Genomic DNA, 22,326 nt, shown 5'->3' on the forward strand with positions numbered 1-22,326 from the left:
TCATAACAATCAACTCCAAAACAAAATATCAAAACAAAACAAAACAAACGTCCTAGATGATAATAATAATAGGGTAATGCACAATTTAGTCAGGGATGCGTAAAAAGACAAAAATTCTGATAGTATAAACTGCAGAGCAATTACTACAATTCTATGGCTTTGGGCTGCTTCTAATTTATATTGCTAGCATCTCAGAACAAAACTGATGCAGGTTAATTTTCAGGATTGAAAGTAAGCATAAATCGCCTGTTTTCTGTTATCCCACAATTTCTGTTTTTCCATTTTCAAGAGAGAGGTTGAAATTTAAGTTTGAATACAGGAATAGAAATAGAATGTCCTAGTACAAGAGACGGCTGCACCGAACTTGATTAGCAAGAACAGCGTTTCCACTTGGAATTCTTGAAGAGGCCGGAACTCTTTCAAGAACCAGAGCATAAATACAACTATCCCAGCCTGCCATGTCCAGTACATTGGCATGCCTTTGCTGATCTTCATCTTCCATATCTAACACTTCCTCCTGTGAGTCAGTTTTTCATGATCATGAAAACAGAACAAAATGATTCATGAATAAAAAATTAAAAAAACAAAAAAATCATCAGTGTTAAATTTGAACCACATTAAAAACCGATTCTTGTGCTATCAAGAACTTAGCAGTTTGGGAACATTTATTATACATGAATGAAAGACTTCAGCCATAAGAGAACCAATTCACCATGTACCCTCAAACGAAAATTAAGTATAATCTGTCACAAATCACATGGAACATCAGCCTCATTGGAGCTCACGCATATGAACGCTGGCCTCCCCTATTTCTTCAGGGTTCTGAGAAAACGATATTGACAGCAAAGAATATTAGGACAACCCAGTCAAATGCGAAAGGGGAAATAAATTAATATTTAAAAGAACTATTGACACTATGAATTTTGAAAATAAAGTATTATCACGAAAGTTCATGGACTGTTAGTAACAGTCCTCTCAGTAAAAAACGTGTGTAGTCTATGCATAAATTGGTGAAATGATTTAAATGCATGATGGAGATAGAATGAGATGATTTTATTTTGTCAGCACATACCGTATGTGCAAATAATGCTTCAATGGTGTTATTGAGGCTGCCTTCCCATTCCCATTCATATTTATGTTTTCCGGTTTGAACTCGCCATAGCTTTGGAGTGCTTAAAACTTCTTTAGCAAAAATCTTCATATTGGGACATGCTCTAATGATCACTTCCTCCAAGGATGGGAAATTGAAGGCAGGATTAGCAGAGCAAAAGCTTGTGAGGCGTGGTAGATCATGAAGCTCCAAATATTGTAGTTGACTGAAGCAAATCTGTTCTTCTGCATCATCTGTTTCACTAGCCACAATTTCTTGCATCATTTCACATTTCTCTACCTTCATTCTTCTAAGTTGCACAAGACTTCTAGATGTAATTGAAGTCATTAGATTTATTAGACCTTGGCAATTTGATACCTCCAGAGTTGTTAAATTTTCGAAAGAAACCGTGAATGGCAGTAAAATTTTCAGTCTGCCGCAATCCATTGCTTCTGTCTCCAGATATTGAGAAGCTGGGACTTGCTGGGAGTCTTTCTCCATCAGATGCTTGAGCATTGGCACCTTACATGATTCGGGATGTAGTTGCTCACCAATGTTTGCTTCATGAAATGTTTTTGCTTCAAATGAAGCATCTCTCAAAACAAGTTTCTCCAGATTGATTAAAATTTGAAAGAAATCAGTTGGCAAAAGTTCACTTCCACCAGGATAACATGTCAGTTCAATGCCTTTCAGTCCAGACAAGAACACGGATTGAAATTTTTCTGGCCACATATCCTTCATGGTTTTCCATTCCACTTTCAATTCTTCTAAGCTTGGGATTGCAACCTAGGAAAACAAATAAACAAGAATCAATAAACAATACAGGATGGCAAATTTAGAAATGGAATAAAAATGGATTAGAATGTCTAAATCCCAAAATTGCTATTCCAATGTTTACAAATTTTTTAAAAAATAAACTTTTGCCCACGGGTTGGCAGTTTAATCACTATTAGTATATTATTTAATTGAATAAAGATAATAAGATATGATTATATGGATTTTCTTATATATTATACTTAATTTATTTAAAATGTTAATTTTAAGAATAACTTGTAAAAAAAAAATTGTGAAACATATAAAATAAATACGAAGATAAATATAAATTAAAAATGAATATAAAGAATAAATAATAACATACTAATAAAATATATACAAATAATTTCTTATAAGATGAAGATTACCTTAGTAATATTTGTACAAAGTGTTCATTATCTTTTTCTAATGCCTTAATTATGAAAATATCATTTGGTAGATATGAGAGAAAATTTTCATTGGACATTATATTTTACATTTATATTAGGAGGTGATTAATTTGATTTTTAATGAATGATATTGGTTTATATAATTTATAACTATAACTTTGAGATTTTCTAATATTAATTAAATTGTAACTATTGTCATAATTTTATTTTTATCATAACGAATTATAGATAAATTTTGATAATTGTCCCTGAACTTATCTAATTGTAACATTATAATCCCTTAACTTAAAAATGTAACATAAAATCCCATCAACTTTCAAATTTTGCACAGTAAAATCTCTCCAACCTCCAATTACCAGTTTTTCAGTTAGACGCTGATCTAGACAATTACAGCATGGAACTTAGTATTTCTCTTTTCTCTCTCAAGCCATGTGTATATTGAATCATTTTTCTCTCTATAGACAGAATAATTTTTCATGCGTAAAGAAAATAATTTTACACTTTGCATAAGAGAGGAGAGAGAAATATTGACTAAGCGCAATGCGGGAGCTATTAACATCAATTTCTAACTGAAAAATCAGTAATTGAAAGTCAGAGGAATTTTACTATGCTTTAAGTTACATTTTAAAGTTAAAGAACTGTAATATTACAACTATATAAGTTCAGGGATAGTTGTTGAAATTTATCCAACGAATTAAGTATGTAATTTTATGATTATAGTGGAAAGTAAAAAGGTTGCTTTAGTTTATATAGTTTATAGCTATGACCCTTAGTTTTCTTAGGTTGCTTTAGTTATATAGTTTATAGTTAATAGTTAATATTAATTAAATTATAACTATTATCATAATTTTTTTTATTAAATATCTTATAGGTCAATTAATATTTACATGTAACTACATATTATCAATTGATATTGTAAAATTATTAGGAGAATAGGGGTAAAATGGATAAATAAAAGGAAAAAATCTAAAAGAGTGCCACTTGTAAGTATATTTTGAGACCAGCTTCATCATATTTATATAGATATAGATATATAGATAAACATAGATAGATAATTTTCACCGCAATCTTACATGCTATACTTGAAGTACATAAATTTTCACATGAGTTCAAGTTATAATGATTCCTTTTATATACCATTTAAGAATTCCATTTCCAGATTGAATCAAATGTGACTCATAGATACTAAAAAACCACAATGTTTGTTAAAATTAAAAAGAAAAAAAAAAAAAAAAAAAACTGACCTTGCCACCCAAAAAAGGAGCCATGGAAATATCGACATCTCCCTTGTAAACAGATTCTTCACTTCCCTCAACAATCACGCTTGAATCTTGTTCATAGCGAAATGCTGAAGCCAATAATTTCATCTTTGGACAGTCAACCACATCAATTTTTTTCAAGGATGGGCATTTCAGAACCTCTCTTGCAGAATAAAAACATGACAAGTTGGGCAAACACTCGATACTAATGGAGTGCAATGATGGAAATATGGTCCTGTCCCTTCCTATTTCATCGTCTGCTTCTTTCCTGATGATATGTTCCACCATTCTACATCTTTTTACTTCCATATGTTGGAGATTTACAAGACCCAAAGCCATGGACAGAGTAAATATATTAGCCAAGTTGCTGCAATTATGAACTTGCAGCAATTCTAGGTTTTTAAAGCTCAAAAATCCTTGAGGATCCTTGTTCCACACATGCCTCAACCTAGGCAAATCAATTAACCGCAATTCATTTAAATTACTCATTAGCCGAAGATGACCTTCATCGGCATTTAGCCCTTCTAAATCAAACAACTCTTCAACTGAATCACATTTTTCTACAGCCAGCTCTTTCAAAGTGTACCTCGCGTGCTTCAGTAGATTTGATGATATGGCATTTGAGAAAAATGCACACTCGTCCACCACCAAACTTTTTAAATTCTCCAAGCGCTTGAATGGAAATTGACAATTCCAATTTTCTTTTAACATCGGAAAGTTGGAGAGTTTCACATGACTGATGCCTTCAAATCCAATCTACAAATCCAAAATACTGCATTAGCGGAGAATAACAAACAAGCATTTAAATACATACATTTAACCAAACATATTAGCCACCTATGACACAGATCAATAGCGAGAAAAATACGATCTGGTAAATACATACCGCTTTCTCATACGAATGTTCAATGGTGGCATTGAGATCTCTTTCCCAATGAAATTTTCTCCACGCCACTTCTACACTCTGTAGCTTTGGCGTGCTTAACACTCCAGGATTGAAAATCCTCAAGTTGGGGCATCTTACAACAGTTACTTGTTCCAAAGATGGGAATTTGAGAGTGTAACAGCCCAAACAGAAGCTTGTGAGGCTCTGTAAATCGCTGAGTTTTAATGTTTTCAATTTGGTGAAAACAATCTCTTCTGTTGTTTCGTGGTGTTTACCTCCTACTATTTCAATCAACATATCACAAGAATTTACAGTCAATATCTCAAGTTGAACCATACTTTTGGCTGCTGTTGATGTCACCATATTTTTCAATCCATTGCAATTACTAACTTCAAGAGTTGTTAAATTTTGGAAAGTTGCAGATGATGGTGCTAAATTAATCAAATCACCAAGATTGTTGAGCTTTAAAGCTCTTATCCGTGAGGGTGTAATAGTATCTTTCTGGTCACCACCGAGTCCTTTTAATACAAAAAGCTCCTTGAGAGAAGAGTCGCGGACTCCAAGTTCTTCAAGATTGGGTAATTTTGGAAGGAAACGAAATAGAGAAGCACAAGATTTGTTTGGAAAGGAGCGCAGCCCAACAACTTTTAGTTTGGAAAAGAACTCTGTTGGGAATTCAGATTGCAACAGCATCATGACAGATTTGCTGTCTAATGACAACTCCTCCAATTTGGGAAACATCTGCATTTCAAAAGCATGTAGGAGATTAAATCCAAGATACTAATGAATCATTGAGGGATTGAAAATATATAAGTAGCTGTATACTCGTCCATTGCCGGGATTTTTTTTATAATTTTAAAATATTTAATCAATTAATATTTTTAATGAATAAATATTTATTGATAAATTTAAGAAATGGAAAAACTTTAAAACATAATTATTTTTTCTAATTTTTTAATTAATTAATATTTTAAACACGTCATTCTAAAAAAATTCATTTAATTTTTTCTGTCAATAATTTTTTAAAAAAAATCAAATAATTAATGGGTAAAAGCAACATTTTATACATATGATATGAACGACTCCAAAAGGTTATGAAAAAATTAAAGAAATATTGAATAGTAACATAACGAAGTCGATTAATATAATTAATAAAATTAAATATGTATTAATTGGTTTAAAATTAATGAGTAAATAAAAATTATTTCATTAAATAAAGAAGAAAATTCAGGTAAATATAATTCAGGTAAATAAAATATTTATAACATACATTTAGGATGCTATTTATATTTTATTATAATAAAAAAATTTGGTATAATAATTAATAAGTAATTTAGGTAAGTAAGAAAGAGAATGACCAATTCTCTGTAATTTTTATAATATAATTTTCAATTTTTACTGATATAATTATTAAATTTTTATAATAAAATGAAATAGCTAAAAATTTAAAAAGCATTTAAAAAAGAAATTTATAAAAATTTAGGAATTAAAATTAGTTAAATATATCGAGCAATATTCTCTTCATACCAAAATTATTTTAATATTAATAAAATTTTTTATGATTATAAAAATTACCCACCTTATAATTTTAATGGTCTCTCCTTAATACAAACAAGATCTATATAGATAAAATATACAAAGGAATTGTGAAAATGAAAAAAAAATCCATGATTAAAAATATATGCATGCTTTAAGATGTACATTAAAGAAAAAATAATATTAGTTATATCTTTAATAAATTAAAAAATAATATAATAAATTTAATTACTGGGACACTGATTGGCAATTAATTATTAAATAAAATAATTATTTAAACTATAAAATTTGAGATAATAATGACAATAATAAAAATACTTAAAAGACAATAAATACTTATTAAAAAAAAGAAATAAATACTTAACATATAAATAAGTTAATTTATAAATGGTTAGCGCCGCATGAAAGTTTCAAGGAAAATTTTACCTACTTTAGATAGATAGATAGATAGATAGATTGAGTCACAATCACTCGAACTCAATTAATATTATTCTTTATATAAAAAAATGAAATTAAAAAAAGGCAATATGATAAAAAAAAAATAAGAGCATTTAACACTGATGTTACTAAACTATTCTTCTAATTTCATCTCAATAAAAAGATAATTAGGAGAAGCACAATCAACTACCAAAAGAAAAGAAGAATAAACACAATCAGCTAATGGCATAGATGCCACTATTTGTTTTTGTACTTCAATTATGTAATTTCTATTATATTCATTAATATAACACTAACGCTGCGTAAAATTCGCATCCTGTTCTTGTTTGCTTCCTTTGGAATAAGAAGAGTCAAATAACAAGAGTTACGTTATACCACTTAAAAATGGAGATTTTATGCATTTTTAGGTAATTAAACCTTGTGATGTTTGAGAAAGGAGTAAACACACTAACCTTATGGCTAAAAGGGACATCGAACTCTTCCTTGTCTTGTCTTTGCTCCCTTCCTTCACCATTTCCTTTTGGTTTTTGTTCCCGTAGTAGTGTGGAAAAGAATGTCTTCATGCTTGGACAGTCATATATGCTCATCTTTTTCAATGATGGACATTTCAGATTACTACTTCTTGAACAAAAATTTGAAAATTTAGGCAAACATTCAAGGATCATGGACTTCAATGAGGGAAATATCATCTTATTAGCTTCCTCTACTTCTATTATTCCTTCCATCATGTTACAATATTTCAGCTCTACCTCTTGAAGTTGTGAGAGGCACAATGCCATTGACCCAGTAAATATATACTTCAAGCTGCTACAATTTTCAATTTGGAGCAATCTTAGGTTCTTGAAGTCCAAAATTCCGTGAGGATGCTTGTTCCATAACTGTCTCAGCATAGGTAGATTCATTAACTTCAATTCACTTAATCGAGGTAGCAGCCCATTATCAGAAGATAGCCCTTCCAAGTCAAATACTCCTTCTAGTGAATCACTGTCCGTTACATTTATCCGTCTCAATTTGTTCAAGAACTGTAACAAATGGGCCGATATGGCATTGGAAGTAAATGTACATGTGTCCACGGTTAGGCTTTCTACATTGTGGAAGTGCTTTCCTTGGATTTTGCCATTCCAGAGCTCAGGAAACTTGGATACTTGAAAATCTGTGCCAACCTTCCAATCACAAAAGATAGCATTATTCAAAAATACGTCATGGAAGGATTTTGATTTTGTCAGTATGGAAAAATAAGGAATGTAGAAGAACAGATACCTGCATATTTGTTAACTGACATGCCATGGTCGCATTAAGGTTTCCTTCCCAATGTTGTTTATCTGCAAATTTGTTCAGTCGTATTCCCCGTAGCTTTGGTGTGATTAAGAATCCTCCAGAGAATTTCTTCATCCGAAGGCATCTTTCGACAATAACGATTTCTAAAGATGGAAAATTGAAGACGTGATTTCCTGTGCAAAAGCTGGTGAGACTACTTAAACCACTAAGTTCCAAATATTTCAATTTGCAGAAAATAATTTCATCCTCATTATGATCTCCATCGCTTGCTACTATTTCTGTCATCGCTTGGCAATATCGTATGATCATTTTGGAGAGTTGAACCATATTTTTGGCTGTGGATGCCATTAACAAGTTTTTCAACCTTCCACATGAATCCACTTCAAGAGTTGTTAGACTGAGGAAAGATGATGATGACGGTGCTACGTTGATCAAACTACCGCAATCACTTACTTTCAGAGTCTGAAGACATTGAAGAAGCGGTTGTACTCGGGAATCTTGATTCCAAATACACTTCAAATTATCAAGAGAGTCTAACTCCAAGTTTTTCACCCGTGTAAGTATCCTAGCAATAGCATGTTCCTCCTCCCCAACAAGTCCTTCATGTGAGAATAACTCTTCTAAATAAGAGTATGATACAGAAATTTTATCCAGATGGGATACTCTTTTAAGGAGAAGGATTAGAAAAGGACGTGATTCATCCCGCAGAGAGAGCAAGTTTAGAACTCTGAGTTTGGAAAAACACTGAAATGGCAATAAACCATGTTGTATCGCACTCAGGTCCTTGTGCTCCAATGTCAATTCCTCCAATTTGGGACTAACCTGAGAGAGAAGAAAAAAGTTTGTGTTAAATTTGTATCTATTAAAAAAAAATTGATATATATGAAATTATAGTTAAAATAAATTGCATAAAAGTTAAAGAGTTATGTAAAAATAATTATTTAGCACCAAAAATAGTTTGAGTTTTATCGTTCAATTGCATGGAAAATTTATGAACGGATAAAAATACCTTTGGTCTTTTATATTATTTATTAAAAATTTTAATGTTAATTAAATTTTGATAATTTATAATTATTAATAGAAGTTTTTTATTATAATTTTGTACAAACTGAACAACTAATTCTAAATTACATAAAAATTCTATTTATAAAAAAAAAATTATTAGTATAATTTATTTTTATATAAAAATTAGAGAGTTGTAATATACATAAAAGCAAATAATTTTGTTGTAATTAAATCGCTTACTACCATTTCAATCCCACTAAAAGGAACTAATTGGTATCCCTTTTAATCCAATGAAATGAATATATGACCAAATTTTTTTATTTTGAAGATATCGTAATTATTTATCTTTTTAAAATTATTAACTTATATATACACATGTATGAAATGAATTTTCACTGTTGAAAAAATTTAAAAAAAAAAACCTTAAAATTAGATTATTAATATTGAGAAACTGCCATATATGATGGATATGACTTTGTACTAATAAATGATGTCTCAAACAATAAGTTTTTTGGTTTATATAAATTTTATTAAATAATTACATATTGTTTTGTAATACTAAAAAATAAAATTATATTTAATTAATATAATATATAAATAACACAAATCTAATTGTATTTATAATTAAATTGGTTAAACTATAAATTTATAATTTAACAAATATATATTATACGCAAAATGGAAGAATTCAAATTATGATAGTTTTATTGCCTTTAATTTTTAAAGTATTAAAAAAAGATTTATTACATATACAACGTACGTGAAATATAAATTTACTAATTTCTAATTACAAGATATTAGCCCAAATGCCTTTGTTTTATTGCCTAGAATTAAAGCTTACTAATTATTGTTTGTATTTTTTTTTTTCTTTTAGATCTCTATAACAACATTACTTTTTATATCAATTTTTTTCCAATACTATATATGTTTGTTTTTAAATACTTAGATATTTGGATTTTTTTTATATCTATTTAGGTAATGATTGAAATATAGTATATGTGTTTTTCGGCCTTTCTTTTATTTTCTTACAGATAAAGAAAATTAACAAACAATTAATGTAGATCAAAATTTTTTAAGTAAATGCTTTTTAAGGAAGAATAGGAATTAAATTAATGGTTCATACCTTTCCCAAGAAAAAGAGAGGTTTTTGAATTGGGATGCTTTGTTGGCCCACTTCTTTTTCATCTGAAATTTCTGAACCGAATTTCCTCAATTTGTGACAATTTTTCACTTCCAAACATTTCAATTTCGGCCATTCAAAAGTATGTGTCCCTCCTGAATAGAAACTCCTTAGTTTTGGTAGATCTGAAAATATAAGAGTGTGTAACTGAGGAAAGATATTTTTCAGATCTACACCTTCTTCCTGTGCAACTATCTCCTCCACTTCCTGACACAATCCTAATTCAAGCTTTTCAAGGTTCAAAAGACCTTGGGCTATGGAGGCTGGAAAGATATTTTTCAGGACATTACCCCATCCAACATAAACTGATTTCAGATTTTGCCAAGTGAAAACTCCTTGTGGATCCTTACTCCATATATGCTTCAATGAGTGACAACAAAATATAAGCAAATCTCTTAGCTCAAATGCTGCAGCAACATTTGCTTCTTTAACATTGTACCCTTGAAGTTGATATATCTCTTGCACTGAATCACAATGCCATAAATCCAACTCCTCTAATCTCTGGAATCTTTCCAAGACAGCCAATGGAAAAACAGTCACTAGTCTTGGGCAAAATAAAATTGACAATGATTTCAGTTTGCAGAAGGAATCAGCTGCCAGTTGGTTGTGCCATATATTTTTCAAGTTGTTCATATTTTTTATGTACAGTACCTCCAATTTAGAGAAAGAAACCTGCAATAACAAATATACTTACTTGGTATTGTGACATTCGAAGAAATTCAGAATAATCATAATTAGGCAAACATGTATCCTTCCAAAAGAAATCAAAGTGGTTAGTGGAGTGGTGGCCTATCATAATAATATTATAATATTACCTTATAATATAATAATATCGTAGTAACACTAACATTTCTAGAAAAGGATTTCAAAATTATAATATTACCTTATTTGATTATAAATAATTTTTTATGTAATATAATAATTATTGTGTTCAATGAATTTATGGAAATATAAAAATAAAGTGAAATGAATTAACCTAAAAGATGTTACACCGTTTCATAATATATATATATATAGGCAAAAGAAGATTTAAAAGAAAATTCAACAACCGAGATGGATATACAAAACTGGGAATTGACCAAAACTCAAAGCAAGCCAAGAAAATCGAAGAAAGTGGAGCAATGAAACCAAAACAAAGATGAAAACCAGGAAAAATAAACAATCCACAAAACATAATTTTCATTTGTGATTAACATATTACTAGAGGTCATTTAATTTTATATATATTTAATTGATAAATATATAAAAATATATTTTTATTAATAATTTATTTTTTAAATTTAGTAATAATTTAAACTATTTATATTTTAGTTTTAAAATATAATATTTCAAATTTTATAAATAAAATTATAAAATGTATTTTTATATTTAATATAAAAAATTTTAAAAATAGAACCAATATATAAAATTCAATCTTGTAAAACAAGGATATTAATTACCAAAATTTAAATCTAAACTCATCTAAATTTGATAATAAGCATCTTGAAATCATTCTATCATGCTGGATCGAGTTAAGTATTCGAAAATACCTAATTTATTGTCATTCTATATTTACAACCAATCTAAAATAACTCAAATTCAAATGATCTATAAAATTGAAAGCAAATACAATACCCTGTACGATGCAAAAATAGCTCGTTTGAGTTTGGTTCAACTCAGTTCAAATTAACCTGACGTTTAAATTGGTAAAATTTATTTTGAAATTTCGAAACAATCTACAACCAATTAAATAATTTAAAATATTTGTAATTCAAAATGAACCGCTACAAATTTGTTTAAAAAAATTGAAAGAACCCTAGTTTAAATCCACCACTAATAAAATATAAATATTATTTAAAATTTAACAAATAATACTTTAAATATTTAAATCATAAATGACCTATTTCTCGAAAAAATTATGACCTGCAATAAAAAAAAAATGTAAAAAGTTCGTTGAAACTAAAATATTAATGTTATCTAAATATATATGGGTAAATTCAAATACTGATTTATAATTTCTTTTAGGGTAATAAAATGAATTCATTTTAGATTGACTCACTTAATGCATTAGAATCACCAATTTTATTTCAGGGTTTAAATTTTTTTAATTTTGTTTTTCTTGCATATTATTATGTTAAATAATACTCTTACAGGCATCATTTTCATCTAATTAAATTTGAAATTCATCCAATGAATAAGTCAAATCATTTGTTCTATAATAATAATAATAATAATAATAATAATAATAATAATAATAAAATAATTTACGCGTTTTAAATTCTTTCCATATATATTTCGATACACATATATCAATTAAAATATAAATATAATAGTTTAAGTGCTAATATGCTTTTATTTATAATTTATAATCTATAATATATTAAAATAACAAGGGTGAATAATGGAATGAAAAAAAAATTATATTATGCCCATGAATGATTCATTATTGACTATTATTTATTTTAATAATATTATATTATATGCAAAAAATTACAGCACAATTTATAAAAAATATTAACATACATAAAAGAAAATACTTCCATATGCATATTGAAAAGTTAAAGCGGGGCATTGACTCTAAAGTTTTTTTTTTTTTAAATCAAAATTTTTTTCACAAATTATAATATTTTATTTTATTTTACTTTTATATTTTTTTAATATAAAAAATACACGAACACACAGACCATTAATAAGAATAAATCACTATTAAAACCATAATAATTTTAAGATAATTTTTATTTTTATATAACTCAGGACATACTCCACACACGCAATTTTGCATTGAGTAGTGTATTTTCCAGTCTCACTTTATGGCCCGACATGTAAACAAGCCCTATATTTTCCAAATAACAGCTCCTACTAGCTTTGTCTTTGACAACCAAATTATCAACCCAATAAAATTATTTAAATTGAAAGAAAAGAAAAAGGAATTCCTAAAATCACTTGTACAATTAAAGTTATAACAAAAACTCTATAATTTTAAACAACGAGTCAACACTTATGAAATTATTATACTAATGGCAATATAAAAAATATTTTATGATCTCCACAGATGAATAATATAGCATATGCATACAGGAATAACAATTACGTACCATTTCATCAAAGAGTGGTTGAATTTCAGTGTTACGTTTCGTATCTGTTTTGGCAACGAAAGTCACCAATGCGCTGCACCCATCTATTGTTAATTCTTGAAGGCACTGAAATTCAATTGAATACCTCTTCCTCTTCTTATTTATCATCCTCTCTTCCTCTTCTTCTTCTACTAGTTCCTCTGTCAGCAATATCTCTTCCATGGAATTACAATCTTTTATCTTAAGTTTTTTAAGCTGCAAAAGACATTTAACAATTGAAGTTGTGAATAAATGCTTCAAATTGTTGCAATTTTTCACAGTCAAACTCGTTAAGTTTGAACATGTTGCGGAAAGTTGGTCGTTCCATATCCTTTCACAAGCAATTGAGCGTAATTTCAAATCCTCCAAGTTGGGAAAAGAAACCTACAGATAAAACCATCCTTGTAAGCACAGCTCTTACACTTTTACTTCTCTAAAAAATAAGATATAAAATAAAAGATTTTAGCCAAACAAATTCTTAATAATAACCGTAACTTGGAATTCTAATGCTAAAACTGCGACATACCATTCTGTTGAAAAGTGATAATTCAGCACCAAGCTCATCCTCCGACACAATTTCCTCAAGTGGACAGGCTGTCAATTGCTTTTGTCTTGCTTCTGTTCCTGTAGCCATCTTCCTTTTCCAGCAAAAGCTTCTGAGGTTTGGTAAATCATTTAGCTTCAAGGAGCGCAGTTGATTGAACTCAACCACTTCATTGTTGTATTCACTTTCATCTATTATCATAGCTTCTAATCTTTGGCATTTTCCAACTTCTAAGGTTCTTAATTTGCTAAATGAACCTCGTGCAAGTTGACCGTGACAAATTGTCTCCAGGTTCATTAAATTTTCTAAAAACAAGGACTCTAGGATGGGAAAGGCAGGATATGGAGCCCATTTCGGTGAGCTGATAATGCGTTGAATCAAAACGTCATTTTGGAAGTGGAAGTGCTTCAACCGTGGAAAGCCTTCTCCATCAATATCATACAACACATTTTCAATTCCTCTCACTTCATCTAAATACAGATCTTCAGTCTCCCTCAACAACACTCTAATCCCATGCTCCAAGTAACTACTTGTCTTGAGCTTGAGTTTTAGAGTTCTTGAAGTTTCAAAGTTTCCACGCCAGTCCCATACATCTCCTATGAGTATTCTATACCTCTGCAATCCATTGAAGAACAGGGCTTTTGGTATTATCTTCGCATCTACAACTTGTATTTCCAGAGTTCTAAGGTGAGACAACCCTTCCAACTCAGCAAGGTTTGCATTACCCTGATTGCTGATTGCTTCCGCCTCCCATTCAACAAAGCTGTTGCTCACATACAATTCTTCTAACATGGACAACTTGGATAAGACATTTGCTGGAATGACTTTAAGATTGGAACAATTGCCGATATCCAGTAATTTTAGTCTACTTAATTGTTCTATTTGTCTGGGCAACTCAACAATATAGGAATCTGCTAAACTGAGAACTTCTAGTTGCTTTAGCTCTCCAATGATAGCTATGTCATCCAGATGGCATCGATGCAAGCACAAGGAATGAAGGTTTGTTAGGAAACCAAGTGATGAAGGCAGAGACATGAAACACATCCCTGTAAAATCCACTACTTTGAGTCGTCTAATTCCATCAAAAATTAATTGAGGGATATCCAAAGAAAGATCTTCAGTGAAGACCGACAATAAATCAGCTTTTGGGCATTCCATCCCTTGAGGAAGTGCTTGGATATCACAGTAAGGTATTGAAATTCTGGTGCAATCCTCGGTTGGCAATTCCCACCGCAGCACCACTTGTGCCTATAAAAATATGTTGCTCTTTAGAAGCTATTAACAGGGCAGTGTCCCGAACAGTGTCATGCATTTTCACATATCCATTCATGTCACCATCTAGCAGTAAACACTCAGCTTTCAGTTCATCAATCAAAGTATATACTTTGTTTCTCGCTTCTTCAACAGTAGCTATGTGCTTAAATAAACCCACACCCATACCATATTTTAGCAAGTTTTGGATCTGAATATTAGACTGTCCAAACAGACCACAAAGCAAGAAAAACGACCTGAGTTCACTGCGAGGCAAATTGTCGTAGCTTAACTTAAGAACCAAGTGCACCTTTTTCTGTATTTCTTCATTATCCAAGTCAGAAAGTTGCTTCAGCTTATCATCCCACACATATGACTCCTTCATTTGCAAATCTGTAGCAACTTTGAGTATGAGAAGCGGCAATCCTGCACATTTTTTTGCAATTTCGGCTGCTAAAGGAGGTAACTTCGGTTCTTGGCCATCAGCTACAGATACGGTGAATTTAAACAAATTCCATGCCTCTTCTTCTCGTAGAACTTCAAGTTCCAAAACTTTCTGCGCTCCCATCCTATGGCACACATCTCTTCTCCTCGAAGTTAATAATATTTTGCATCCCTTGCAATCGGCCCCAAATGGAATTCCCACTTCCTCTAATTGAAGGTTTGTCCAAATGTCATCAAGAATGATAAGTATCTTCTCTTTATTCAATCTCTCATATAGTCGATTTGCTCTTAGGAGGATTCCCTCCTCATCAAGATCAAGACCCAAGACTTCAGCAACCTCCGCTTGAATTCTTCTGAGCTCTGGCGATTGTGATACAGCAACAAAAATCACAACATCGAATAACTTATCATCTTGGGCTTGTCTATGGACCTCCCTAGCTAGGGTGGTCTTACCGACCCCGCCCATCCCATAAACACCAATCATGTTAAGATTAGGATCTCTCAGCGAATCCATTATTTCCTTCAAAATTGACTTCCTCGAAGGCAGTTCCTCACGATCATATACAGATGGGGCCACTTTCTGCTTTGGAGGTTGATGGTGGCCAATTGGTTCAAGTCCACCCTGATTCCGAAGCTTATCAATCAACGAAGCTTTCTTTTCTGCTTTCTTGCTGAGGTGGTAGCGCGTCTTCAAATTGGGACACAAACCAATGAGGCACCTCTCCATCGCTTGTTCTTTGGCTTGGATAAGTTGCTCGGCTTCTTGAATAGCTTTTCCCGCACTGATAAGCCACTTGCTGACGTCATCGTAGATCTCCTCCCCTCTTCTTGAAGCATCAGCAACTGATTGCTGCAACCTGTCTCTTTTGCTGTTCAATTGCTGAGACTCATCCTGGAGCCTCTCAACCTTTGTCTTGTAGGTGAAAGGATAACTAATGTGTCGTTTGATAGGAACGACAACGAATTGCATGATGGGATCTTTAATGATCTCGGTGAAGATGGAGATAAACATATCCAGTACCATTTTGATTTTTTTTTTTTAAAGAAAAACTCAACTCTCAGGAAAAAAGAAAAATTGAACAAGAAATGATGATAACAGCAAAGAAAAATGAGAATATGACTGAATGGAAGTAGAGAGAGAGAGAGAGAGAGAGAGCAAAAGGAGTGTAGAGATGAGTGAAAGGAAATAGAAGTGAAATGCAGGAAAGATGTAGACAAGAACAAACTATACTGGGATCAGAGTGAAGACTGAGAAGCAGACGGAGAAAGGCAGTGGACAGAGAAATGGTGTTAGAGAGATCACTTACAAGTCAACAAAGTCCTGCTGAAAGTAGCAGACGTATAGTCAGGCACATGCATCTGTTTATTGGTTAAATAAATAAACCTGCATCATCCAACCTTTTAACATAAAGAATTTGAATTACATTGGAAAAAAGACATTTAGGTAGGGATGGGTAGCAGTGGTTTTGCCACGGGTGGTTTGTTGGAGAGTCTGCGGGTTAGTTTCTATGGGCTGGTTTTCTAAAAAATATTTGAATACAATAATATTTAAATTTGCTTAACAAAACAAAAACAATATTAGCAAACATATGAATTATTTTATTAATTTTTTAAAATTTTGTTTTGAATTAATTTTTTATAAGTTTATTAAAAAAATTTTCATATAAAATAAATTTATATTTTTAATTACAGATATACATCTAAAATTCTTTGATATATATATATATGGCAAATATTATAAAAAAATAATATTCATTGATTTATAAAAAAATATTTAATTATAATATGTAATATATAATAAAATTATATGAATTTAATATTTTTAAATAATATATAATTACGCATATCAGAGAAAAAAATTTAAATAGATAAATATATATTATTTAAAAAATTGAGTTGAATTATAAAATTAATATAATTAATAGGATGACTAAAATTTATAATACTAATTTTTTATTTTAAAATGATATATTATTAAAAATTTACAAATAATAATATGTGTATATATAAAAAAAATTAATATTTTTTTAATATTATAATATTATTCTAATTCGACAAATAGTCAATCCGTATAAAAAGAATTAAAAATTATATTTTAAATATAAAATTGTTATTTTAATTTAATAAATTTATGTTTAAATATAAATATAAAATAGCTTAATTTAATATGAAAAGAGTCTAATTTTTATATCAATGTAAATATTATATTATTTAATAGAATTTTTATGCTTTTCAATTTAATAATTTCTTTTATTAAAGTTTGATGTTTATTTTTAAAAAAATAATTATAAATTTTTAATTTAAAAATATATTATAAATTAATTTAATAAAATATTTTATTATAAACTGAATAATTATGTATATAATTTTACTATAATCATTCAAATTAAAAATAATTATATACTAACGTCAATATTTTTTATTTTATTAATATATATTTTTTATTTTTTATATAAAAAATTTAGTTATTAATTTATTAGTGTTAATATATTTATTAATCTTATTTTAAAGTTTTTCTCCATATTATAAGAAGATATAAAATTATGTAAAATATTACTTATCAAATAAAAATTAATAATATTAATATTTATTAATATGTGTATTTACGATTAATTTTAGTAAATAAAATTAAAAATTGAATAAAAAATAATTATAAATAAAAAAATTAATGTTATGAAATTATATTAAATTAAATTAATTGTATTATTATATATATAAACTCTAAAATAGGGTTGAAAAAAGTTTAAATTTTTTATGATAATTATTATATTTTATAAGAATTATAAAATATTAAAAGTTAATTAGTTTTTATAAGTTTAACACTTTGTCATTGAAAAAATTTAATATAAAAATATATAAATCGAAAAAATAATAAATAGTTAAATTTATATATTTATAAAATATTAATTAAAAATTATAATATAATAATAAAATTTTCATGATAAATTTGACTTGTAAAATTTTTTATTTTTATTGATATATTTTCTTTTTTATTAATATAATTTAAAAATTATAAGTGCACACACAATATACATATCATAAAAAATAAAAAATATTATATTATCATAATAATAATAATTAATATATTATAATAATATTATATTATACACAAAATTAATAAAAAATGTATATAAAAATATTAAATCATAAGTATATATAAGGAATATAAAAAGACATAAAATGCATGTTTTTAAAAAAATTATTTTGAGATAAATGAACCAATTAGTTATAATTAATACAAATCTTTAATTGGGTTGGGTGTGATTGTCTGAAATCATCATACACAGTTCTAACCATAAGTAATAAAAAAAAAAGTTATAAACCATATTTAAAAAATTATTATAAATACAAAAAAAAATGCACAACCATAACCATAAGTATATATATATAAACCATATTTAAAAAGTGAATTATAAATATAACAAAAATCTAATTATTAATTGAGATTTAATTTCAAATTAGAATCATTATTCTGAATATCAAAATCAGACCACCAGCTTTTGCTGTTGATTAAATTTAACTGCTATTTTTTTTTTCAATTTTTTTTTCTTTAAAGGAATATATTTTGACGAAAACTAAATTGACTATTTTTAATATGATTCAAAATTGATTTTAATTCAAATCTCAAAATGAATCAATTTGATTTCAATTTAGAACCTAGTTGATTTGACTATTAAATGCAAGTGTTTGATAAAAAATATGTTGGATTGTCACGACTCAAAATTCTGAATGGTGACCGACTCATAATTTAAGTATTCTTAAATAATGCAAGCCTTATCAGAGTATCTTGAATGAATATATTATTACTTACTAATCCCAAAAATATACAAAAATCCAAATAAATAAAATGCTGAATAAATATCATAAATATCTCATAAGTAAACTGCGGAGTCTCTATAGATTTCAAATAAAAACTTAAACTGTTCAATAAACTAAACTAATTATTAGCCCGATAAAACATGAATTCGGACATACCATGAGAACAAATCAAAGTTGTCCCTCTCCAGAAAATTGACTGAATATTTTGATCAGCTGCAGAATTCTACTGATCTGAAACAGATAACAGACAGAGAAAATGTGGTTTGAGCTAAATGCTCAATGAATGATAATTATAGCACACAACGGAATAGGAACAGGCAGACGCTTGATTAATTTCACAATAAATTTTCTATTCAATAAAATCATGCTCATGCTGTCAAAATCATTAATAAAATAACTTCATAAAATATATATATAAAAGAAATTCATTTAAATAAAATTTTATGGTACAGTGCACCAGGGTGATGATACCCCACATCACCAAAGGCCAGATGGTAAGCGCGCTACCAGATATTAGATACCTTCCTCCTCCTTCACATATATCAATGCATATGATACTAATGCAAACCATAAACTGCAATGATGTCTGACTCGACAATGCAACCTAATACCGTGATAGTCCACACGGCGGAGCCAGATAACAGAAAAAATACTGGACACAGGTACCAATTCAAAATAGAAAAATCAATTTGTACAAATCAATCAAAATCAATAAAAAATTTCAGATAGCAAATAATAACTGATAGTGCAATTCCAATAGTGTATTTCAATGTGAAAACCCATATACATTTATTATTTATTATTATTTTATTTTAATTAGCTAACAATAATTTAATATATTTATAAATATATATATATATATATATATATATATATATATATATATATATATATATATATATATATATTTTATTAGATGGTCTACTTATTTATTTTTAGATATATATATTATTTTTGAAATTAAATATATATCTGCAATCTGAACAACCCAGTTCAATAATAACTCTTATCCCATTCTACACCTAATAGGACTGATGCGTCCCAACCGCAAGTGCACGGGTCGTACAAGTAGTATAGAAAAATATCGATCCCACGAGGAGTTGTGTTAATGATTGAATTTTCGATATAAAAGTTGACTAAATTGAAGTATTTATGAGATTAAAATGATGAATTAATGGGTAATGGAGTGTGAAATCTAATTGTGCAAAATTAATATTCTATTCAACAATGTATTAATTAAACTAAAATTGCATCAAATAGAAATAAGCAAGTTCAAATATGGCAATATTTAAATTGGCAAATGATTAAATTCGATTAGAAATTAACAATGGTAAAAAGGCGATTCCGGAGTTCGGGATTTCATATTCGAGCTATTTTGGGATTTTAAATTGGTTATCCAATCTTGTGAAACTAATGGGTTTTAAGGAGATTAATTCTTAAATCCTTTGAATTCCCTTTCGAGTGAGACAAAGAGTGCCTTAATCAAACTAATCCTACTTTCGTGGAGTTAAAATTAATTAAGACCCATTAAGTTCCTTAATTAATCTGTGAATCCTCTTAATCCTTAGCCTATTTCTAGGTCTAAGTTAATTAAGTCCAATTTCCTGATTATCTATCACAAGGCCTTCTCCTTTCGGTGCTTCAACCATGGATTAAGAACATTACTCAATGGGATCCTACATTAAGCATGTCATTAAGCTTACAAGAAATGAATAAAACTCATTAAGACCACAAAATATGGATTACCCAATCAAAATCCACAAATATCTCAAATATTACAACCCTTACTCCAGAATCAAAAGTAAACTACTCACTATCCATAATGCTTACAAGATATGATGAGTTTAAATGGAAATAAAGCTTTAATCTAAGTTAAGAAGTAAGTAATTAAACACTAGAAATGTAGAAAAGTGTAAAGAAAGAAAGAAATCTGCAAATCTTAGTTGAAAATGGTGTGGAAGGTGAAATGACTCCTCAAATTCTGCTTAGCCTCCTCCTTTCTTCCTTTGCTCCTTGCCTCCCTTTTAAAATGAGAAAATGGGACTATTTATAGCATTTTTCTGACATGGAGCCCTAAAATAGTATGTTCTAGGAGGAATACATTAAGGGAATCTTCTGCCAGCTCATTAATGAACTCTTTATGGGATCAGATAAGTGGATCGCATAAGTTATGCAAATCCCTTATGCGCTTCCTGGTTCTGGGTCACTTATGCGAAGCTGCATGACTTGGTGCATAGGTTATGCACAATTTCGTGAATCTGCATAAGGGAGGTGAGAATGTGCATAAGTTGTGCAGTCTCCTTATGCACATTTCGGCTGGTTCTGGAACAGTGTTCTTCCTCCTTATGCAGAACTGCATAGCTTATGCGGCAAGTTATGCACAGTTTGGTCAATGCATATTTCAGCTTGAAAACTTGTTTTTGGCATCTTTTTGCTGTAGAAGACACTCCTCAATGGCAAAATTCTCTTTAGTCCTTCAAAACACCATTTTTCCTACAAAACAAAGTAAAAATTACAAATTAGTGCAAAATTGACAACTATGAAAAACTAACTAATTAACTAATGAAATTAGCTAAAAATGACTAATAATCAAATAAAATGATTGTGAAATTAGACCTAAATGATTATGCAAAATGTATGCATCAAATACCCCCAAACTCAAGCTTTTGCTTGTCCTCAAGCAAACTTTAAAATGTGGTGCAAAGTTTTTAAGGGTGCCTTATCCAAAGAGTTATGAAAATCACTCATTAAGGTAACTTAACACACCTTTAGCCATACCAACAATCCATATACCCATCCTTCAAAATGCAAAGAATTTAATGCTTATCCAAGCTTTCACCGCTTAGCCATCAAGTCAATTATCATTCAAATCCCCAAACCAACTAATCAAAAGAGAGAGTCATGCTCAAAAGGAATTCTAGGACAATTGATAACCAAAGTATCTCAACATGGAATGATAGAATTGAATGAATAGATGAATAGTTTTCCAATCCCATAGGCAAATTCCCTACTCCTATCTCCACTAATGTAGCAAGTACTATCAAGAGATCAAAGGTCTTTTTAGGGATGTAATGAGGCCATGGGGTTTAAAATGAGGCTAAGAAGAAAGATGGGTAAAAAGTATTCAAAGCATGAGAATATTTTCAATTTTTGAAACATAAGGTACACTTTATTATATATTTTTTTTCTTTTTCTCTTTTTTTTTTTATGGGAGAGAAGAATACACAATGAGGATTGTCAAGTGCTAGCATAGTTTACAAAACACATAAAAATGGAGGGACATTTTGATACTTTAACTTGTA

At 29.2% G+C, this 22,326-nt stretch overlaps 1 protein-coding gene and 1 pseudogene across 7 annotated transcripts in view; both read right to left on the bottom strand.

The window, feature by feature from the left end:
* Positions 1–225: 225 nt before the first annotated feature.
* The window catches only part of LOC110660410 (uncharacterized), a 243,950-nt gene continuing 221,849 nt past the window's right edge, over positions 226–22,326 (bottom strand). For 4 of the 7 annotated variants that reach the window (XM_058144257.1, XM_058144255.1, XM_058144256.1 and 1 more), the window contains 6 exons: positions 7,672–8,511; positions 6,864–7,574; positions 4,438–5,178; positions 3,537–4,307; positions 1,073–1,876; positions 226–822 (listed from right to left, as the gene is read on the bottom strand). In XM_058144257.1, the coding sequence (XP_058000240.1) occupies positions 772–822; positions 1,073–1,876; positions 3,537–4,307; positions 4,438–5,178; positions 6,864–7,574; positions 7,672–8,511 (3,918 nt within the window). In that variant the 3' untranslated portion in view covers positions 226–771. The remainder of the gene's footprint in view (positions 823–1,072; positions 1,877–3,536; positions 4,308–4,437; positions 5,179–6,863; positions 7,575–7,671; positions 8,512–22,326) is intronic. The other 3 variants (XR_009147670.1, XR_009147669.1, XR_009147668.1) reach the window with 3 other exon arrangements.
* Positions 13,914–16,587, bottom strand: LOC131178710 (disease resistance protein At4g27190-like; annotated as a pseudogene).

Source organism: Hevea brasiliensis, chromosome 3, assembly GCF_030052815.1.
Source record: "Hevea brasiliensis isolate MT/VB/25A 57/8 chromosome 3, ASM3005281v1, whole genome shotgun sequence".
Classification (NCBI taxonomy): domain Eukaryota; kingdom Viridiplantae; phylum Streptophyta; class Magnoliopsida; order Malpighiales; family Euphorbiaceae; genus Hevea; species Hevea brasiliensis.